Source organism: Podarcis gaigeae (genome assembly GCF_964106915.1).
Source record: "Podarcis gaigeae genome assembly, chromosome: 16".
Classification (NCBI taxonomy): domain Eukaryota; kingdom Metazoa; phylum Chordata; class Lepidosauria; order Squamata; family Lacertidae; genus Podarcis; species Podarcis gaigeae.
In genome coordinates, this window is record NC_139693.1 from 11,166,736 (window position 1) to 11,186,882 (window position 20,147).

At 49.3% G+C, this 20,147-nt stretch overlaps 1 protein-coding gene across 5 annotated transcripts in view; it reads right to left on the bottom strand.

Annotated features, from left to right (window-relative positions):
- The window catches only part of USP21 (ubiquitin specific peptidase 21), a gene marked incomplete at its 5' end in the record, with an annotated part of 28,355 nt that overhangs the window by 6,286 nt on the left and 1,922 nt on the right, over positions 1-20,147 (bottom strand). For 2 of the 5 annotated variants that reach the window (XM_083715662.1, XM_083715665.1), the window contains 10 exons: positions 106-192; positions 1,379-1,482; positions 1,909-1,973; positions 4,706-4,843; positions 4,966-5,077; positions 6,365-6,488; positions 8,982-9,041; positions 13,206-13,298; positions 14,478-15,288; positions 16,278-16,371. In XM_083715662.1, coding sequence (XP_083571788.1) covers positions 106-192; positions 1,379-1,482; positions 1,909-1,973; positions 4,706-4,843; positions 4,966-5,077; positions 6,365-6,488; positions 8,982-9,041; positions 13,206-13,298; positions 14,478-15,288; positions 16,278-16,371 — 1,688 coding nt within the window. The remainder of the gene's footprint in view (positions 1-105; positions 193-1,378; positions 1,483-1,908; positions 1,974-4,705; positions 4,844-4,965; positions 5,078-6,364; positions 6,489-8,981; positions 9,042-13,205; positions 13,299-14,477; positions 15,289-16,277; positions 16,372-20,147) is intronic. The other 3 variants (XM_083715663.1, XM_083715664.1, XM_083715666.1) reach the window with 3 other exon arrangements.

Below are 20,147 nucleotides of genomic sequence, written 5' to 3' on the forward strand. Positions count from 1 at the left end.
CAGTGAGACAATTATCATTTAAACAAAAAGACACCACAAATTCAATAAAACAGGTGCTACTGCTAATGCCATCACCCACGTGGCAGAAAAGCACGATGAACTTACTGGTGCGTTTTCAGAATCCAGCTCCTCCTCCTTGGTGAAAAGGCTGAAGCAGTCTAGCAGAGATACCTTCCCACCGGTGAAGCCTTTCTGTGAAATCAGGGCAAGGGTTTGGTTGGAAAGATCATCTTTACCACCACCCTATCCACTAGGCTGAACGTTCCAGGAGGCTTACAAACATCAGTGCTCACACGTAAAAAACAAACGCAGGGATGAAGATCTCCACTTCTGGCAGTCCCTCTGCCCCACTGCCAGGCCAGCAAGTGCCAAAATTTACCCAGAAGCTGAGTGCAGGAACCTCTCCTCCCCCAGCTCAGTCTACCTCCCCTGCTCAAGGGGATGTCAAGTCCCTTTGCTCAGATGGCCAAACCCCCTCCCTTTTCCTTCTTGCTGCTTCTGAGCCACTGCAAAATTATAGGAAAGGTCCACAGTCCAGTAGTTTGCAAGAAGAAGAAGAGTTTGGATTTGATATCCCGCTTTATCACTACCCTAAGGAGTCTCAAAGCGGCTAACATTCTCCTTTCCCTTCCTCTCCCACAACAAACACTCTGTGAGGTGAGTGAGGCTGAGAGACTTCAGAGAAGTGTGACTGGCCCAAGGTCACCCAGCAGCTGCACGTGGAGGAGCAGGGAAGCGAACCCGGTTCACCAGATTACGAGTCCACCACTCTTAACCACTACACCACACCAAACATGGGGGGCTTTGAAAGTCCTGACAACTGAGGCTTCAAAAGGAAGCATCGCCTGATGTCAGTGTAGCAACAGGGGACTGACAGGTGGGCGGCCCATTTCTGACATTGCTCATGAGTAGATAAACACAAAATGACAACCAGGAATCTGAATTTTAAAATCACCACCTTTTCTTTTTTATAAAAAAACCCTCTCTCTTGAAGTGGTTCACAGCAGCAATTGGGAATCTGTAGCCCTCCAGAGCTCAAAGGACTCCAACTCCCATCATCCCCAGCCAGTATAAAGTCATCAGGGATGATGGAAACTGGAGTTCAGCAACATATGGAAAGTCCCACCTTCCCTACTCCTGGCTTACAGGATAGGGGGAAAACCCCAATACTTTGACCAGTTAACCAGTTAAAAGAGAAAACACTCCAGAGGATTCCCAGATTAACTCTCCAGTTAAAAAGGATCCCTTAAGCTACCAGTCATATTAGTGGACAGTTCTGAGCTAGCCAGGCTAGCTATCTGACTTGCTGTAGGGAAGCTTCATCAGTCACTTAACAGCATCTGCCCTGAAGCCTGCCGTGACGACACTAGGAGCCTACCTTTGGGATAGGCAGGGAGAGGTCACAGAAAACTTCAAACGTGGTCGACCGGTAGCCACACGCTTGACACTTGAGGCAGCTTTTCAACTGGCCGACAAAGAGATCTAGCGCAGAGAGAGAAAGAAATGCTTCTGTTACTTTGTGGGCCTGCTTAAAAACAGCGTTCGACTTGCACATTCTGCTACAGCTCATGCGTTCTGGCTCCAAGGGAGCATTTCAAGCTGATAATAGATGGAATCAAAAGCACCCTGAAGGAGTTGCACACTGGCATTTGAATTTGGGTCTACCCTTGAGTGGCCCTCATGTTCCTGTGTGACCAGGTGGGCGATTCTTAGACTGGCTTAGTCACAGGCAAATCATTTCGACCTTATGGCTCAGCTCAGACCATTCCCATGCTGTAGGGCAGGGATGGGGGAAACCTGTGGCCCGGCAGGGATTGCCGGACTCCATCTCCCATCAGTCCATGGCTAACTGTCAGGGATGATGGGAGCTGGCAGCCCAAGGTTGTGCAAGAAACAACACCTGCTCACCTACTATCTTGCTGTCTTCTCGCTCCAGGTAGCGCTTCCACATCTGGTTGGCTTGTTCGTCATCACTGGGGGGGGGGGGGAGGAAAGAAACCCAAGAGGAGAGTGTGAGCAACATGAGCAGGAAGTGGAAGAGGGTTGGATGGAGGTGGGGCATTGGTTACCGGGGCAGAGAACAGGAGGAAGCAGAGCCCACCTGCAAAACGATTATTATTTTAATTCAGCAACATCAGTACCAATGCATCACTGCAGAAGAAAGCCAAAACAGGCCCCTGATGAGCTTACAATCCCAGGCACTGATGGTGAACTGGAGGCCCATCAACCCCTGAAATTTGGAAGCTCAGTGGCAGCAAGTTGATAGCTGGCATGGGGGTAAGAGACTGAGCTGTGAACCTGTAAGCTCCTGGTTCAAATCTTGCCTGAGGAGCAACCTCGCTAGATGGTCTTTGGCAAGCCAGTCTCAGACTCCATCTGAAACGTGGGTGTGACGATACCAGTCCAGGTTACGGGGGTGTTGTAAAAATTACCTGAGAATGTCTGCAATGTCACTTGAAAACTGGAGTGCTACAGAACGGCTAGTTATTATTATTAAGTAAGCAACAACCAGTCACCGCAGGGAAGATTTCATCAAACACCTCCTCCACACACGAACGTTTTCCAAGCATGGCAATTCTCACATCCAAGCTCTGCACTGAGCAATGGAGATGCAAGTATGAATCAGGCTTCAAGCGGTGACTAGAAACCCAGCCTCCAGCATTTATGTGCTCAGACACACTCTGAGCGCTGCTAGTAGTTCAGCTACACTGGGAGGTCAGACCCAACTGTTCACCACATTAGCCCAGGTAGGTCAGAAACACCCTGCACTAGGACAGGCCACTGGACCAGGAAATATGAGCCCATTGTAAGAACATAAGAAAAGCCCTGCAGGACCAGAAGGCCCATCAAGGCCCGCTCTCACTGTAGCTGACCAGATCCCTTGGGAAGCCTGCAAGTGGCAGCACTCTCCTCAGTTGCGCTTCCCAGCAACTGCCTCTGACAGACACTGTGGCAAGCAACCATTGAGAACACAGACACTGTGGCAAGCAACCATTGAGAGCCTTCTCCTCTATGAACCTGCCTAATTTTCTTTTAAAGCCATCCAAGTTGCTGGCCACCACTCGTCTTGTGGGAGTGAGTTCCACGGGTTAACTCTCTGTACTGTGTGAAGGACTTTCTTTGGTCTGTCCTGAATCTTCCAACATTCAGCTTCCTTGGGAAGCCCCTTCTAGCATGATCTCCTCTCTCTTCTGAGGTGGTGTTTAGGGGAGGGGCCATAAAGCAGTAGCAGAGCCTGTGCTTTGCATATGCAGTGGTACCTCGGGTTACATACGCTTCAGGCTACAGACTCCGCTAACCCAGAAATAGTGCTTCAGGTTAAGAACTTTGCTTTAGGATGAGAACAGAAATCGTGCTCCGGCGGCGCGGCGGCAGCAGGAGGACCCATTAGCTAAAGTGGTACCTCAGGTTAAGAACAGTTTCAGGTTAAGAACGGACCTCCGGAACGAATTAAGTACTTAACCCGAGGTACCACTGTAGCAGTTCCAGATCCAATTCCAAGACTCTCCAGTCATGGGAAAGACTCCTGGAATCAACCTGGGCAAGCTTTTCCATCTGCCTTGCTCCCTAACTGGGACTCTTAAAAGGAGGAGCCGCTGCTTAAAGATTTGATCTTGCTGCCAATTTTTTTTGGGGGGGGGGGGAATGCTCTTTGCCTCTTTGGCAGGAAAACGAACGCAGTCAAACACTCTTCAAATGTTAATTATTTTGAATTTTTATCATTTGTGTTGGCATTTATGTATCTATTATTTTGTGTGCTGACTTGCGGGTCTCTTTTGGCTGAAAAGCGGCATATATTGTGTCAATAGTAGAAACTGGCATCATTCAAACAATCACTTTACATACAGTGGTACCTCTGGATGCGAATGGGATCCGTTCCGGAGCCCCGTTCACATCCTGAAGCGAACGCAACCCGTGACCCCGCATCTGTGTGGGTTGCGATTCATCGCTTCCGCGCATGACGTCATTTTGAGCGTCTGTGCATGCGCGAGCGGCGAAACCCGGATGTAACACGCTCCGTTACTTCCGGGTCGCCACCAAGTGCAACCCGAAAAGCCTTAACCTGAAGCGACTTCAACCCGAGATATGACTGTAAACCGTAACAAAACATAATAGCTCTTAGATAGCAGAGTTGCCAAAAACCTGAGGCTGTGGAGAGCCACTATCAGCAGACAATGCAGTTAAGTTGCATCACATGCAAGGGTTTAGTTCCAGGTGTTGCATATATATGTGAAAACCATGCATAGCCAAAGTTACTTTTCATTTGGCTGCTGGTGGTGGAGAAGTCCCATGGGGAGGCCTCCCCCATGTTTCTGCTACCTCCCCTCACTCCCCCATGTGAAACTGAGCAGCAGAAGGGAGGAGGGGGGAGGTGAGTAAGAGAGAGAGAGAGAGAGAGAGATGGAGGCAGAAGAAAAAGGCTGGAATGGAGCAGCAGCTGGGCATGTAAAGCTGAATTTGTGTAAGTAAAATGCCCGGATGATGCAACTTGACTGTACTGGGATAGATGACCTGGTATACAGCAGCTTGATACATTCAGGGAGGAACTGTAGCTGTGCGGTAGAGCACCCGCCTCGCAAGCCAAAGGTCTCAGGTTCAATCCCTGCCCTCTCCCCTTTAAAAAATAGAAGCATGCTCCGATTTGTGGTATAGAGCAGTTTCTTCTGTACAGCTCACAAGACGGCACCACATTTTCTGCACTCACCTCAAGGTGTCCGTGTCCTCTAGTACTGAGGGTCGCTTGGCGTCAGAGAGGATGCTGGGAGTCTTGCGCCCTTTCCTGTTAATCTCCACATGCAACCGATCCATGAGAAATTTTAAGAACTCCTGAGCGTCCTGCTGGCTAGAAAAGGAAGAAAGGCAGAAGGGTTGGGCAGGCCGGGGTGGGGGAATGTTGGGGTGGGTAAGAAATGTGCAGCCGCACTGGGGCAGGGATAAGGCAACGGGCACCCCAACTTGCCTCACCTGTATCCTGTGAAGGATGGCACGTATTTCTGAAAGACGGCTTTGAAGCGGCTGGGGTTGGCGGCCTCCATGGAATCGGGGTGCCATAAAGTGGCAATGACATCTGCAAAGGCTGGAGAATGAAGAGCCACAAAAAAGAAAATAAAGGAGCTGTTCCCTTTCTCCTTCTCCATTTTTACACTGGGGAAAACACTCAGCAAATTTTGTTTTGCTTCCTCTTCCTCAAAACACGACAAATATGCTACCATTCCTGGTTTTGTCTTACAAATCTGGGCACCACAGTTCAAGAAGGATACTGACAAACTGGAACGTGTCCAGAGGAGGGCAACCAAAATGGTCAAAGGCCTGGAAACGATGCCTTATGAGGAACGGCTAAGGGAGCTGGGCATGTTTAGCCTGGAGAAGAGGAGGTTAAGGGGTGATATGATAGCCATGTTCAAATATATAAAAGGATGTCACATAGAGGAGGGAGAAAGGTTGTTTTCTGCTGCTCCAGAGAAGCGGACACGGAGCAATGGATCCAAACTACAAGAAAGAAGATTCCACCTAAACATTAGGAAGAACTTCCTGACAGTAAGAGCTGTTCGACAGTGGAATTTGCTGCCAAGGAGTGTGGTGGAGTCTCCTTCTTTGGAGGTCTTTAAGCAGAAGCTTGACAACCATATGTCAGGAGTGCTCTGATGGTGTTTCCTGCTTGGCAGGGGGTTGGACTCGATGGCCCTTGTGGTCTCTTCCAACTCTATGAAATGAGGAATTGGGGCTTGGAGTTAGGTAGCTGGCCTGTCCAAGGCCGCACAGGGAAGACTGTGGCAGAGGCAGAGCTCATAGCTAGACCCTCTCCCTCCCAATAGGACAGGCTCAAAGATACTGCTGGAGGAAAACTATCAAGGGGGTCCGAGGAGGGCCTGGAGCAATGGAAAAAGATGTGCAAACACAATGCAATATCAAACGCCCGCTCCTTTAGGAGTGACTTTCATAATCCTCTCCCTGTCCCACCATTCCACCCCACACCTCAAAATTGTGGATTATAAGCCTGGGCAGTTTGTCCCACAATATTTATTTAGGTGTTTCCTGTAATATGTTTTTGCAAGCTGAAGGCCAGAGACGGTGGCCTATGAATACCTCGCAGGTGAGAAAGGGACAGGACAGGATAGTGCTGGAATTAGGTCCTCTAATTATATAACACTTTGTTCAAGGCAGAGGTACTTATATAATAGTGGTCAACTGGGATTGGATTAAGGCCCTCCAGAGACCAATTTAGATTGCTGGCTCACTACAAGGATCCTTTTTAGCTGAAGCTCGTTCAGACAGTGATCTGGTTACATAACCGACTCTGCCGACAGGAAGAAAAACAACAACAGAAAAAGCAGGGCAGGGTCTTTCCTCTTCCCCCCTTTACCTTCGGTCAGCTCCTGCTGGGTCCGCAGAGCGCTGGGCTGTTCCTGCCGGAATTCCCGACGGAGGCAGTAGTCCCGCAGGGACTTGGTGCTACTCAGGCACTGAAGCACAGCATTCATGAAGCACTGGAGGGGGAGATACAATGGGGGTATCATCATGGCCTGCAGCATTCCCGTTCCCCCAAAAGGGATGGTGTATAGACATACAGGATGCAGCTACCTGAAAGGTCACCTGCCCCTGTATAGTCCTGGGAGAACCTTTAAATCAGCTGGGAAAATTCTACCTCCAACACAGCACCCTGCAGAACATCACAGGGCGGGGACTTGAAAACGAGACATTTTCTGTCCTTACCCTTGTATTACAGAATGAAGTTACTTTGTCTTTGCCATCAATTTCAACGGGTCTACTCTGAGAAAAAACAAGTTGAATAAACCCCCCTCCCATTGGGGTGTATCCAATGTTGGTCCAACTCAGAGCGGGGGGAAAGCAACATGGCAGGAGATTTAGTTTTGTTTCATTTAGTTAGTTTGTTACAAAGGCTCTCCGAATGGTTGTTTGCTGACTAAGGGAAGTACAATTGTGTAATGCAATTGTATCAACATACCGTATTTTTCCATCTATAAGATGCCCCCATGTATAAGATGCCCCCTTTTGGGGACTCAGGTTTAAGAAAATGGGGGGGGTGCCCCACAGTTGTTGAGGGTTTTTTTGCGGACAGTTGTCCTCAGTTGTTCAGCTTTTTTTGGAGTGGATTGCCCACAGTTTTTGAGGGGTTTTTTTTGGGGGGGGGGGACAAAAACAATCACCAGCCATCAACTGCCATTCAACTGGCCACTTACCACAGCAGCAGCCTATCAGCAACAGCCCTCGCCGCATACACAAATCAACATTCCTATCCCAATGAAACATTCCTGTTCGCGGCAACAACCAATCACCAGTACACCCTCGGCACTATCCGTGTATAAGACGCCCCATAAATTTTGACATTATTTTTTGGGAAAAACAAATTGTCTTATACATGGATATATAAGATAGTTTACTCAACAGGTAACTTCCTCCGCTGATGTATTTCCTTATTCTTGAAAACACAGTAAGAAATATTTCAAAAACCAACACACCTAATTTAGGTCCATTAATTTCAATAGGTCTACTCTGAATAGGATTTGCATTGGCTACAACCTATTGTTTTTATGTTGCACACTGTTTAGTGAATAATAATACAGTCGTACCCTGGAAGTCGAAAAGAATCCGTTCCGGAAGTCCATTCGACTTCCAAAACAGATGGAAATCAAAGCACGGCTTCTGATTGGATTGGCTGCAGGAAGCTCCTGTAGCCAATCAGAAGCTGTGGAAGCCCCATCGGATGTTTGGCTTCCAAAAATAGTTTGCAAACAGGAACAGTCACTTCCGGGTTTGCGGCGTTTGGGAGCCAAAATGCTTGACTTGCAAGGCATTCGGGATCCAAGGTACGACTGTAATAAAAAAGCTGTTTTTAAATGCCTTTACATAAATAAAACCTTGCTGGAGCAAAGAAGGCCTGGGATGAGTCAGTGCCTGGACAGGAGGGGGAACAACTGTGAACTGCACATCCGCTACCTAGTGCTCCAGTGCAGAATGCAATAAAACACCCATATTCCTAGTCAGCAATCCTGACTTCCATGCTCTCCCCTTTTCCCCTCCTGGTGGTGGTGGGAAACAGGAGTGTGCTACCATTTTGGAGCAACCAACCACAGTGTATGCTCTTAGTTATGCTGGGGTTGGCACAGCTGCTGGGTGTCTGTGTCCTTGTTGCTAGGCTCCCACAACTTCCAGACGGGGATCAAGGGTTAGGAACGGGGACTGAAGCGGCAGGGTTGCAAGCTGGCTTCAGGCAGCACCTAAAATCCCACCGAGTTTCCAAAGATGCTGGGTCCTGCGTCTGATTTTGGTGCTTAGTGCAGAACATTTGTGGAGCCTACCACCCAACCTCACCTCCTTCAGCAACACCTGGATGCAGAATTCCAAACTTGTTTTCTGTACACGGCACAGAGCGGTTGTGCAGAATATGAACATAATACACAAAGAAAGGTCAAAATCATCTGCGGTGGGGAACCCACAGGCCGATCTTGGCCTACCAGGTTGTCAAATGTGGCCTCTGGTGTTTTAAAGAGCAGCTGGGGCCGTTTTCAAAAGGGCTTTCAAACAGCCCCATGCTACGATTTGAAGTCCCAACAGTCAGGGCTTCAAAGCGCTGCATTGCAAGATGCCACTGCGGATCCAGGCAACTGGCAGGTGGGCAACGCCACCCACCTGTCAAATGTGGCCTTCCAGGGGTGGGAAAGATGCAGATCTCACCCACCAACCCAGAAAAGATTTGCCACCTTTGCAACACACGCACAACAAACTCAATAAGAGACATCGCTTCTGCTGCTCTCATTGTGGCAAGTCTGACACGGCTACCTCGCCTCCTACCAAGTTTGACTTCTCAATGCCAGTTATTTTAAGGCATCTTTTGAATAACAAAAATTGCACATTGTTGGGGCCTTTCAAAAGAAACCTTTGTGACAAGTCCCTTATGCAGGGGGGGGGGGGGAGTTCTCTTCACCTGGGGCAGGGGAGGCTAAGCGCCCACTTCTTACCGTGTTGCCAAGGTTGCGGAGACCTATGTGCCCAGAGCCCAGCAGGAGAGTGTGATGCGTCTGGAAAAAACAAAAACAACAGACAGAGTGAACGAGAGAGACAGAGAGGGAGGGATGGTTTGCATGTTGTGACAGCGGGAATAATAGGCTCGTCTCGTCTCACGTCTCCACATGCAGAATGGACAGATACATCCGTACTAAAGTACACATACAGAGCAAGCATCCCAACCCAAAGACTGGCACAGGTCTCTTTTGTGGCATTGCCAGAGCTCTCCCCCCCCCCCCCCAGGGTCTAGGGGTCGTTCCACTGCAGTTTCTGGCCAAGCTGCCTTTTGCAGGCTTCTCAAATCAATCCACCTCTCCCTTCCAGCTGTGGAGGAGTTCCAGCTCCCCTACCTAGTCATCTCGAGCAGAGAAGGAGTGAGCAAATCACAGCGGCTCTGAAGCAGGTTAGCTTGAGCGGTAACCGCTGAGGATTTAAATACACACAATTATATTGTGCGACTTGCCGTGACGGGAAGGAAATCTGAACACAATCAAGAGGGGGAGGGAGGGAGGCACCCTTGGGGCATTTTTTAAAGACTGCAACCAAGAAGTTCTGAAACAGGAGCTGCATGCCCCCAAACGAGTCTGGATACCAATCCTTCCTTAGCTCCAGGGGGAGGGAATCAGGCACCCTTCAGACCTTTTTGGGATCAGACGTTGTTGGAATCCAACTCCCTAACATTGGTCCTGCTGTCTGGGGCTGATGGGAGGCAGCTGAGCAACATCCAGAGGACCCAATAGGCTCCACACCAACTGCCATGCCTTTCTAGAGCTTCAGAATCTTTTCCACTTCAAGATGCCAGGGACTGAACCTTCTGCAGGCAGAGGAAGGGCTTCATCAACTGAACTATGGACTTCTCCAATGTAAGAGAACTGTATGAGCATATGAAGTTGTTGCTGTATCCGCTGAAGGGGGACACCGTGTCGCTGCAGATGTTGCTGGCCAGGGCTGATGGGAGTCCAGCAACGTCTGGAATTGGAGTCCAGCAGCCCCACAGATCCTGCCAACCCCTTCTTTAGACCATTGGCCCTTGACAGGAAGGTTGTACCCTGATCTACAGCCATTTCATCCCAGCAACATCACTAACTGGTTGCTTTTCACAGTTTCCTTTTTTTGTGGTGGAGGGAAGGAAGAGCTTGAGATCAGGGAGACCAACTGCAAAAGAAGACCAAGCCTCTTCATTTTTAAATAGCTGTGTGGTGCAATAAAAGCAGGCCTGCATCTGTACTGGAGTGGTGTTTTTAAGATGTTCAGATTGTTTTCTTGCTTGTGTGTTTTCCACTCTGGACAACTTTGGGAGGAAAAAGTGGGGTATGAATTTAGTAATATAGAAGGGAACTGCAGCAAATGCAGGTTTCTCTCACAGGGTAGATCCTCCAAGAAAAAACTCTTTCAAACAGCTATTAAGAATGTCCTCTCCTCTTCTTGCAGTGGGCGGAAGAGGAGAAGGAGGGAAACATCTCATCACAAACATACTGGGTCCCTAGTCACTGGCCAGAATTAAAGGCAACTACTGGGTCAGAAACAAATAATTCAACAAGCGCTGCTCTCATCCACTATGAAATCAAGGAAAAGCATTTTCCACGCTCTTCTCAGCTGCAGCCTTGTCCCATAGGCCAAAGCTCCCTGTTCCTCAAATTCTCCCAGCAAACAGCAGGTTTTTTTTAATAGTCAAGTTTCTTAATCATCCTTCATTACAATGAAAACTGTCCCATATGGAACGGAATGGTATAAATCCAGCCAAAGAACCAAAAAGGTAAAAGGTAAAGGATACGGAGAAAGAGGCTCAGGGCACCTCTGTACAATAAAGCCACGCAATGAAGCCGCGTCAGACATTATCAACTTAGTGGCAGCAACGGGGAGAGATTGGGGGGGGGTTTACCTCACTGGTCATCAGCAGCAGCCCCATCACCGCCGTGTGGACCACGGACTCAGAGATGTCCGCCACTCGGCCATGAAGCTCCCGCTTGGTGGCCAACGTGCGGTGCAGCTTCCGGGGCAGCTCCACCAGAGTGGCTCCCTGGAGCCCCGGCATGGCTCCCCCGCTGCCCGTTCCCGCTTGAAGAGCCGGCGAGAAAGAGGCGCAGCCCTCGTCCTGCACGGCGCCAAGCGGGGAAAAGGACTGGCGGGCCCTCCCTCACATCCCTATAAGCCAGCAGCTCATTAGCTGATCCGATTTCCCCTGGCTATTCCTGGCTCCTCCTGGAGGCTCATCTCGGCGGGATTAATTAGCAGGAAGAGCTACTTTGGGGAGCAGCAACGCTTTCGGGGAACTGCAGAGCCAGGGAGGGAACGGCGCGGCACAATAAAAACACAACCAAAGCAAATATACACAGCTCAGGGTGACCAGGGTTACGGCTAGCAGCCTTCCCAAGAGGCCCCTGCAGAGTCCTCGAGAAAAGCCCCGAGACCCAGCGGGCAACTGCTTCGGGCGACTTCTCAGTGGGCCAACCCACCTTGGCACAATGGGACATTCCCCAAAAGCTACCTTGGGCAGGGCAAGTCGGATAGTTACACAGACCTATAAAAACTGCGCAAGAGAATCCCTGCCCCAGGGAATTAATTAGCCGTTACAACTCTGGTAGATGTCAGCACCTGAGTCGACCAGAGTCACTAGCGGGGGAAGCTGGGTGCAGATAGTGAGCTAAGAGCTGGGCGTGGACATTTTACCCCCAAATCAGTCCAGGTTCAGCAAAAGGCTGCCAGCTTGGGACAGCAGTGGAAGAAAATGGGCACATTTGAGAATGTGCCTTCCCCTAAGCCATCGCCACCCCCTCCAATAAAAGACCGTCCCTGCCTGCACTCACAGAAAAGATTTAGGGGAGACATCTGCTAACTCTATACATTTTGTTCCATGCATCTGTTTCTATGGAAACAAATGTGATTTTCGATAGGCCATCACCAAGGAAAAGTCTCCTTTCCCTCCCTCCCTCCCATCTGCCTCCTGCTTTCAAGTGTTGGAGAGGCCACACGGAGGCATCTCCTGAGATGGCTCCAACAGGGGCAGATGGACCAGTGGAAGCAGCTTGCAATGCAACTGTGCAGAGGCTGCTCCTTGAGACGACGTTTGTCCACAAAAAGCTTCACTGATTTTCACCATGCAATAAACAGAAAGAAGAAAAGAAAACCATGTGTGTGGGTGACAGCACAATGAACAGCCATCACCGCTTGGGGACGGGGCATAGCTCAATGGGGAAAGCGTCTGCCTTGCAAAAGGTCCCAGGTTCAATCCCAGCAGCATCTCCAGGTGGGACTGGGAGACAAACCTGCCTGAAATCCTGGAGTCAGTATATGCAATACTGAGCAGCTAGGTGGACTCAAGAGAAGGCAGCTTCTTATGCCCTCCTCTCTGTCTGGACCACTGTTGAGAGTGAGGAGGGCTGCAGCTGAGTGGCGAAGCATCTGCCTTGCATGCAGAAGGTTGCAGGCTCAATCTCTGGCCTCTCCAAGAAGACCTGGGGATGTCAACCGCCTGAAACCCTCAAGAGTCAGTTCCGATAAAACTCAACTCTGTATACAGAGGCTTCCTAAGTTTCTCACTGCCACCCGAACGACACCCAAAGCGCCTTGCTGTAAGGAGCCAGGCCTGTGCTGTCTCACTTCCCAGCAGCTGGCATGTGGTGGGAGTCAGGCCAGAACTCCACCCTCCTGCCTTGGGGAACCAGATCCATGCTGGCCATCTGCCAGTATTTACAGGACTGTAAGTAAATGATATGAAGGATACAGAGGCAGCCTTCCTATGAGGCAAAGGGAGAGCTAGGGGCAGCTCTACAGGAACCCATTCAATGGTTATTATTCTTTTGGAGGGATAGTTCAGAGGCGTAGAGCATCTGCTTTTATACACAGATGGTCCTGACATCTCCAGGCAGGGATGGAAAATCCCAAAGAGCTGCTGCCCTTTACTGCGCACAATACTGAACTAGAAGGGCCAGTATTCTGCCTTAGTAGTATAAGGAAAGTTCAAATCTAAACCAGGCAAACTACCACAAGTCCCCCTAAACTTCCTTTGGTGGTGGCTTCCTGCGAATTCTCAGAGAAGGATCTCTGTCCGACTCACCGAAGCACAACCTGCAAGGTTCCATGGCCGATAAACCCACTTAAGTGTGTCTAATGCAGCTGAGCCACTTAAAACCAGCTTAACGACTACGGTGCTCTTCCCCCCCCCCCCACAGACTCACCCCCAAGGAATGCTGGGAACTCTTGTGGCTGTCTATTCTGTTAGAGATACTTAGCCGCCTGCCAAGGAGAGTCCTGCGTGTGTGCATGTCTGCCTGGGAGGAACATGAAACAAAGTAGTTAAAAACTAGCGGGAGCGGACAGCATAAACATCAAGGGAAATCCAGCGAGTGTGAATTCCTGCTCACGCAACCCTCTGGGGAAATTATTTTGGGGGGTTAAGGGGGATGCACCAGGAGAGGAGAGAAAGAAGTCCTGGTGTGCAAGCAGAGGTTGAGTCGGCTCATGCTGGGACACTCACAAACAGATTGTGAAGGCAACAGCCTGTCCCCAGCATTTGATATTCAGCGGTATACTGCTACTGAACATGGGAGCTTTATCAGGCGATCAAGAGATGAACAAAAGTCATCCACCAATTTGTCTTATCTCCTCCCTTTAAAGGAGGGAGTGGGAACCTCTGGCTCTCCAGATGTTGCTGGACTCCGGTAGGCCCCAGCCACCATGGCCAATGGTCAGGGAGAGTGGAAGCTGGAGCTCAGCAGCATTTGCAGGGCCACAGGTTACACCAATCCTGCTTTAAGACAAACCAAAATGGCAACTGTGACTGCACTTCACGGCAACGTACTCCCCATAGTGCCACAAAAGTTATAGCTTTTAAATGTGTTTCTTGGGGTGGGGGTTATTGTTTCATTTTGGTTTTAACTATCTATTTTGTCCTTTTGTCCTGTATTTTTATCTTATGAACCGCCCTGACATCTTTGGATAAAGGGCGGAATATAAATTGAATAAATAGTAAGTATCCCACACTTTGTTTTCTAAGCACTAGCTTGCTAAGAGGTTGGTCCTCCATGTCTAGTATGGAAACCCAGGACGCGGGATTCTTAGCAGCCAGGGAGGAAGGGAGGAGGAAGGGGAAAGCATTCTGCAAAGTATTTTGGCTGAGGAGGGACAAAGTATTTTGGCTGTGAGGGGTGCAGGACAGAAGAGGAATCCAGGACCCTTCTGCCACAGGGAATTCCTTCGTGCCTACAACTCCCAGGCAACTGCTTAAATACAGAGATGCCAAAAATGAATCTACATGTGCTGCAGAGAATTACTTTCTTCAGTTTGCCCCTGGATCTACTGCCAATCAGTTTCCTAGACAGCCCTGGATTCTAAGGTTAAGAAAGTTCCTTCTATCTACTTTCTTCACACCGTGTACCCTACTGTAAAGCCTGGGGCCCCCCATTTCCCCAAAGATTATCATTGCTGGGCACCCCTTGCCAGTCCCTTACAGCAGTGGCCTTCTCCTCCAGCCTGCTCGGAACAGGGCCCTTGCTCTGGGGTGGGCTGGTGGATACCGGGACGTCTTGGGAGCGAGCGTATTCCGTGGCCTGCGGGTCGAGGGCGCGAGTCCTGGGGCAGCCCTCCGTGCGGACGGACAGCAGCGTGGGCGATGGCCTCCCATCTGCCCCGGGGGTGACGTTGACTCTCCGCAGAGATGAGCTCCTCTTCAGGGCCAGGGCGCCCAGGCCGTGTTTGTGGCTGCACGATGGGCTGCGGTCCCGGAGAGCAAGCCGGTTCAGCACGGCGCTCAGCTGCTCCTCCCCGCGGCTGCCGGACTGGCTCAGGTCGCCGATGCTGATCGACTTGGAGCGCAGCAGGTTGCCGCTCCAGCGGTCTGAGTCCGGCCCACCCAGGAGGACGCCAGGTGGCATGGTGAAGGAGGCACTGCCAGAGATGGTGCCAGCCTGCGGGCAGCCGGGCACCTTGAGGGCGTGGTCTGCCTTGACCGGGCCGCGGCGGGAGGCAGAGGCGCGCAGTGTGTCGCTGCGCTTGGAGGCCCGGCCTCGGTCAAGCTCCAGCTTCTTGCCCCTGTCATCCAGAGGGCTCGGCCTGGGTGGCAACGGGCGCAATTTGGACGCCACGGAAAGTCCGTTGGAGGCGGCGGAGGAGCAGCCACGGTGCTCTTGGCTCGGGGCTCGGTGTCCATTGGGGAGCTTGGAGGTGGCTTTCGGCTGAGAGGTGATGACCGACTGCTCTCTCGCCCGGCTCATGCGGTGCTCGGAGGCTTGCGGCATTGCGGAGAGGAGATAGAGGAGGGCCCTGGGGAGAAAAGCAACAAAAGCGGGAAGTGGGGAAACGGTCAGGTCTGTTTCTTCACATTACGTTTTTGAAATACAGTGGTACCTTGGTTTACGAACTTAATCCGTTCCGGAAGTCCATTCTTAAACCAAAGCGTTCTGAAACCAAGGCCTGCTTTCCCATAGCAGCAGGGGACTCAATTTACAAATGGAACACACTCAACATGTTCTGCTTCCAAGGCAAAGTTCCCAAACCAAAACATCTCTTTCTGGGTTTGCAGCGTTCTTAATCCAAGCTGTTCATAAACTAAGCTGTTCTTAAAACAAGGTACCACTGTATGTTTGTTGGCTGTGCATTCGGATACCTGCTAAGATATCATAACCAAATTTGGCATAATGGTTCCTCCAGAGCTCAAGGACCAGGCTTTTGTCTATGTTTGGATACAGCTGGGCATCATTTGGAATCAAGATGGCAGACTGAACCTTTCAGAGCTGCACTGTTTTTTTGGTTCCTTATCATTCCAGAGCAATGCCAAATATGAGGCTACTGGTTATTAATACTGGGTTGGAGCCAACTGAGAAATAAATAGCTATTACTAATTTGTCCATTGACTTAAGTGCATCTGCTCTGAGTAGGATTTAGCTGGATAGAATCAGTTATTAACAACTTTATATACCACTTAACGTTCAGGATAGGCTTCTGTGCTTTTTACTGTGTATAAAGGAAAGAAAACACTGAAGTAGAAACATTCCTAATTAAACTACACAATCACCTTACAATATAGATACCCTTAAGTGAAATACACATTAAAACAATGCAGCAATTAAACCAGGAGACTGTGGGAAAAGGTCAGTTCAGAGGACTGAGCACACAGACTCTTGGGAAATCCCAGTTTCCAATTTAATAAAAGCATGGAAATTTTTTAGCCCCTCAAAACAGGCACTCAACAGAAATGGACAGCACAAAGCCAAGCAGCACAAAGACCCCAGCCCAGCAAGCTGGAAACGCACCTCTCAAAAAGTGCTAGACTCTCACCCCCGCCGGCCCCTGGCTCACACCTCACAGAGGTGGCTGACCGCAGGAGGGCTCCTCTTGGCAGATGCCCTGCAAGACAAAAAAACAGCAAAGGAAAACTGGTAAAATTCTCCGCCTTTACTCAGAGATGCTCCCCACAGCCAGATTCCAGGATAGGTGGTCCCAATGGAAAGGGAAGCGCTTCCCTGCATCTCAGGGGGAACCGAGGCCACATCTTAACTCCAATTCCTCAGAAACAAGGGTGAGTATAGTCTGTAAACACAATGCAGGATTCAGCTCAGCTTCTGTCTTCCTGAGAACCTTGGCTTTATTTCTGCGATACAGGTTTAATAGTTCTCGTCATTCCAAGGACGGAGTGAAAGGAGCTCTGGAGGTACGCAGATTGTCAAAACCTTGGAAACCAAAGCCTAAGGCCACCTGGCTGGGAGTACCTGTAACATAATGGGTGTTTCCTTCATATTTTTATTCATTTGCTTAGACATTTTATATACAGTGGTGCCTCGCTAGACGAAATTAATCCGTTCCGCGATTCTCTTCGTCTAGCGGTTTTTTCGTCTTGCGAAGCAAGCCCATTGACAGCTTAGCGGATTAGTGCTAGAGCTGTCAAGCGGCTTATCAGCGGAACAGCTGATAAGCGGCTTAGCGGCTTAGGAAAAGGGCAAAAAAAGCAAAAAAAAACCGCTGGGGGACGCAAGATTTTTTCGTCTTGTGAAGCAACCCCATAGGGAAATTCGTTTTGCGAAGCGCCTCCAAAACAGAAAAACCCTTTCGTCTAGCGGGTTTTTCGTCTTGCGAGGCGTTCGTCTTGCGGGGCACCACTGTAGTTCTCCATTATATCATCTCTGTGCAGCACACAAAAATCTCAATACAATGACATCAAAACCCAATTAAAATTACAAAATCAAAATTAAATTAAAATGCCTGCTGGATTATTATTTTTTTAACCCAATTCAGAAAGCACAGAAGTTCAACAGGGAGGGGGCCTGTCAGACCTTGGCTAGAAGGAGGTTCCACTGGGCCCACATTACCAAATGCTGCACATCTGAGCCATGGGGGGCGGGGGACTAAAACTAACAGTGACTTCCCTGAATACTTCTCTGATTGGCAGGGATACAAGGGAGAGGTGGACCCTGAGGTGTCCAAGTTGTTAAGAGCCTTGAACCTGGCCCAGTATGGCCAGTCAGTGCAAGCTGTTGAGCACCAGAGACTCTGTGGCCCTTCCATCAGCCAAAGGCAGCATGGCCAGTGGTCAGGGATGAGGGCGGTTGTAGTTCTGCAAAATCAGGAAGGCCATAGTCTTCCCATTTCTGGGGTACAGTAAGTCACAGAGGGGTGTACAGAGAGTTGCCCGTCTGCAAGGAGCTTCCAATCCAAAACAGACAATGGGAGAAATGAAGAAGGGGGGAGAAATTGTGGACAGATGCAGTTACATCGGCCTAAAACTTCGTTAAAGTTGGAAAGAAGAATCCTTAGAAAAGGATTAATTTTGAGAAGTGATTCAAAGGAAGGGAGGCGAGGTGGCGCCATGTACATATTTAGGGGGGAGTTCCAAGCTTCGAGAGCAGCAAGGGGGAATAGGCAGCATCGCTGCTCACTCGCATTTGCATCTAAATTATTTCATGAATTAAGCTTCATGTGCATCTACTTACCTAAATGGGATATTTTATTCCAATAACCAGGACACCTAAAGGTTGACCAAAAAATCACAAACACTCCATAGGGCAGGGAGGTCAGGCATTTTTTTCAGCCCAGGGGCCGCATTCTCTCATGGGGCATCTTCCAGGGGCCACATGCCAGTGTCAGGGCAGAGTCAGTGGTAAACTGGGCAGAGCAATGGGTGCAACTCTTACTTTGTATAGTAGGCCACGCAAAGGTCACACATCTTTCCATCCTGGCAAGCCAGAGGCAACCTGGCCCAGTCAGAGAAGCCTGAAGGGCCGCATTCGGCCCCCAGTCCCAAAGTTCTGCCACAGTGGTATCAGCCAAACAGCTTTAGGGCATTGTGTGGTTATATGACTTTAGGTGGAACTGCAAGGCATTTACACTCATTCGTGAAGGACCAGTCTATGAATGGGTAGCAGCCACGAAGGCTAGTGGAGTTCAGAGGCTGTATACCTCTGAATACCAGCTGCTGAAGAAGTGGAGAACAGGAAAGGGCTATTGCCTCTTTGAGCTGCTTGTGAGCATCAGAGAGCTGCTGGCTAGCCATTCTCCATCAGAGGTTCTCCTTCAGTTTCCTCTGCTACCATTGGCCAAAGGAGATTTCTTCTGCATTCCGGGCGCAATTCTTTTGGAAATCACAATTCTTTGGAAATCAAAACTCAAGGAGGTCTTTACAGAGGCAACAAGATTCTGAGCGACATATTTAAAAACAAGGGAAAACCCATTTTCTGTGCCAAATTCAAAAGGCCTGCTTAAGCAGAACTATGGGAATTACATGAATTATGCAGGCTTGAGGAACAAAATAAGCAGCAGAGGACCAGTGCCTTCATGCTCCGACTATGGAGCATTTGGCAGGTCACTAGGAAAGGCAGGATACTGGACTCAAAGATGAAAGCTGCAGTCCAACAACATCTAGAGGTCACAAGGTCCTGGCCCCTGCCCCAGCTTTAGTGCAATCCAACAGGGCTCTTCTTATGGGAGACAGAACTATGCCCACTGAGACCTAAAGAGCCAAACAGGAAACAGGCTAGGACACACAAATTCCACCCAATCACAGAATAGGGGATCAAAGTAAAGAGCTAGCCTTCAGAAAAGCCTTTCCTTTTTTGCAAAGTAAGACTTGAAAGCAAGCAGGAGAAGAGAAGATTCTGTAACCGGTATAGTTATTTGTCACTACACAGCAGAAGCAAGAGAAAGTAGATGAAAAAAGAATATGCAAATGTATTATCAGCATAATTTCTGCCGTGGTTATAGAATCTAGCTTTTCTCGGCACACAGAATTTCGACACATTCTCATTTACTTATATACAGAGAGTCCCATTTATATAAATGACACTGAAGAAGCCTGAGTGGTCCTTTGCTTATATTCTAAAATATTCATAGGAACACAGAGGAAAGAGGAATGAATAGAGACAGACACAGGAGATGCAACAGAAGAACAAAAATTGTGTAGGTCCCTCAGAAGGTGGTGGACTCTCCTTCCTTGGGGTTTTTTAAGCAAAGGTTGAATGGCCATCTAATGATGCTTCAGTTGAGATTCCTGCATTGCAGGGGGTTGGACTAGATGACCCTTGGGGTCCCTTCCAACTCTACAATTCTATGAAAAACAAAAGAAGAACAAAAGAAGAGCCTGCTGGATCAGGCCAAAACCTAGTCAAGCATCTTGTTCTCGCAGTGGCCAGAAGCCCACAAACAGGCTCCAAGCACAAGAGCACTTTCCCTTGGTTTCTAGAAGCTTATTATTTACATACACAAAAATCCCAGAGTTCTCTTTATTATCAGCCAGTCTACATCTGTGTCTCCCTCCCCCACAACTTAACTGGAATCCAACTCTTAGCATGGCCAATGGCCAGGGAAGATGGGAGTTGGAGTCTAACATCTGGAGGATCACAGATGTGCTCCTTGAGGACAACCACCACTGGTCCTCATATCTTCCCTTTGCTCTATTGCTTCTTTTCACCATGGCTGAAATGGAAAACAAGACATCCCCTGGGAGTTCCAAAGCTTCATTGACATGCAAAACGTTATTGGGAGAGATAGCGCACGCCCACCAATGTCAGGCAAAGGTCCAGTTCTCCAGTACAAACTTTGTCCAGCCAAGTCCCTCCAGAAAGCTTCCATCATCCAGGGCTAAAGCAGCAACAATCTTCCCCTCATGTTTGTCCTCAGCATTGGGGAATTCA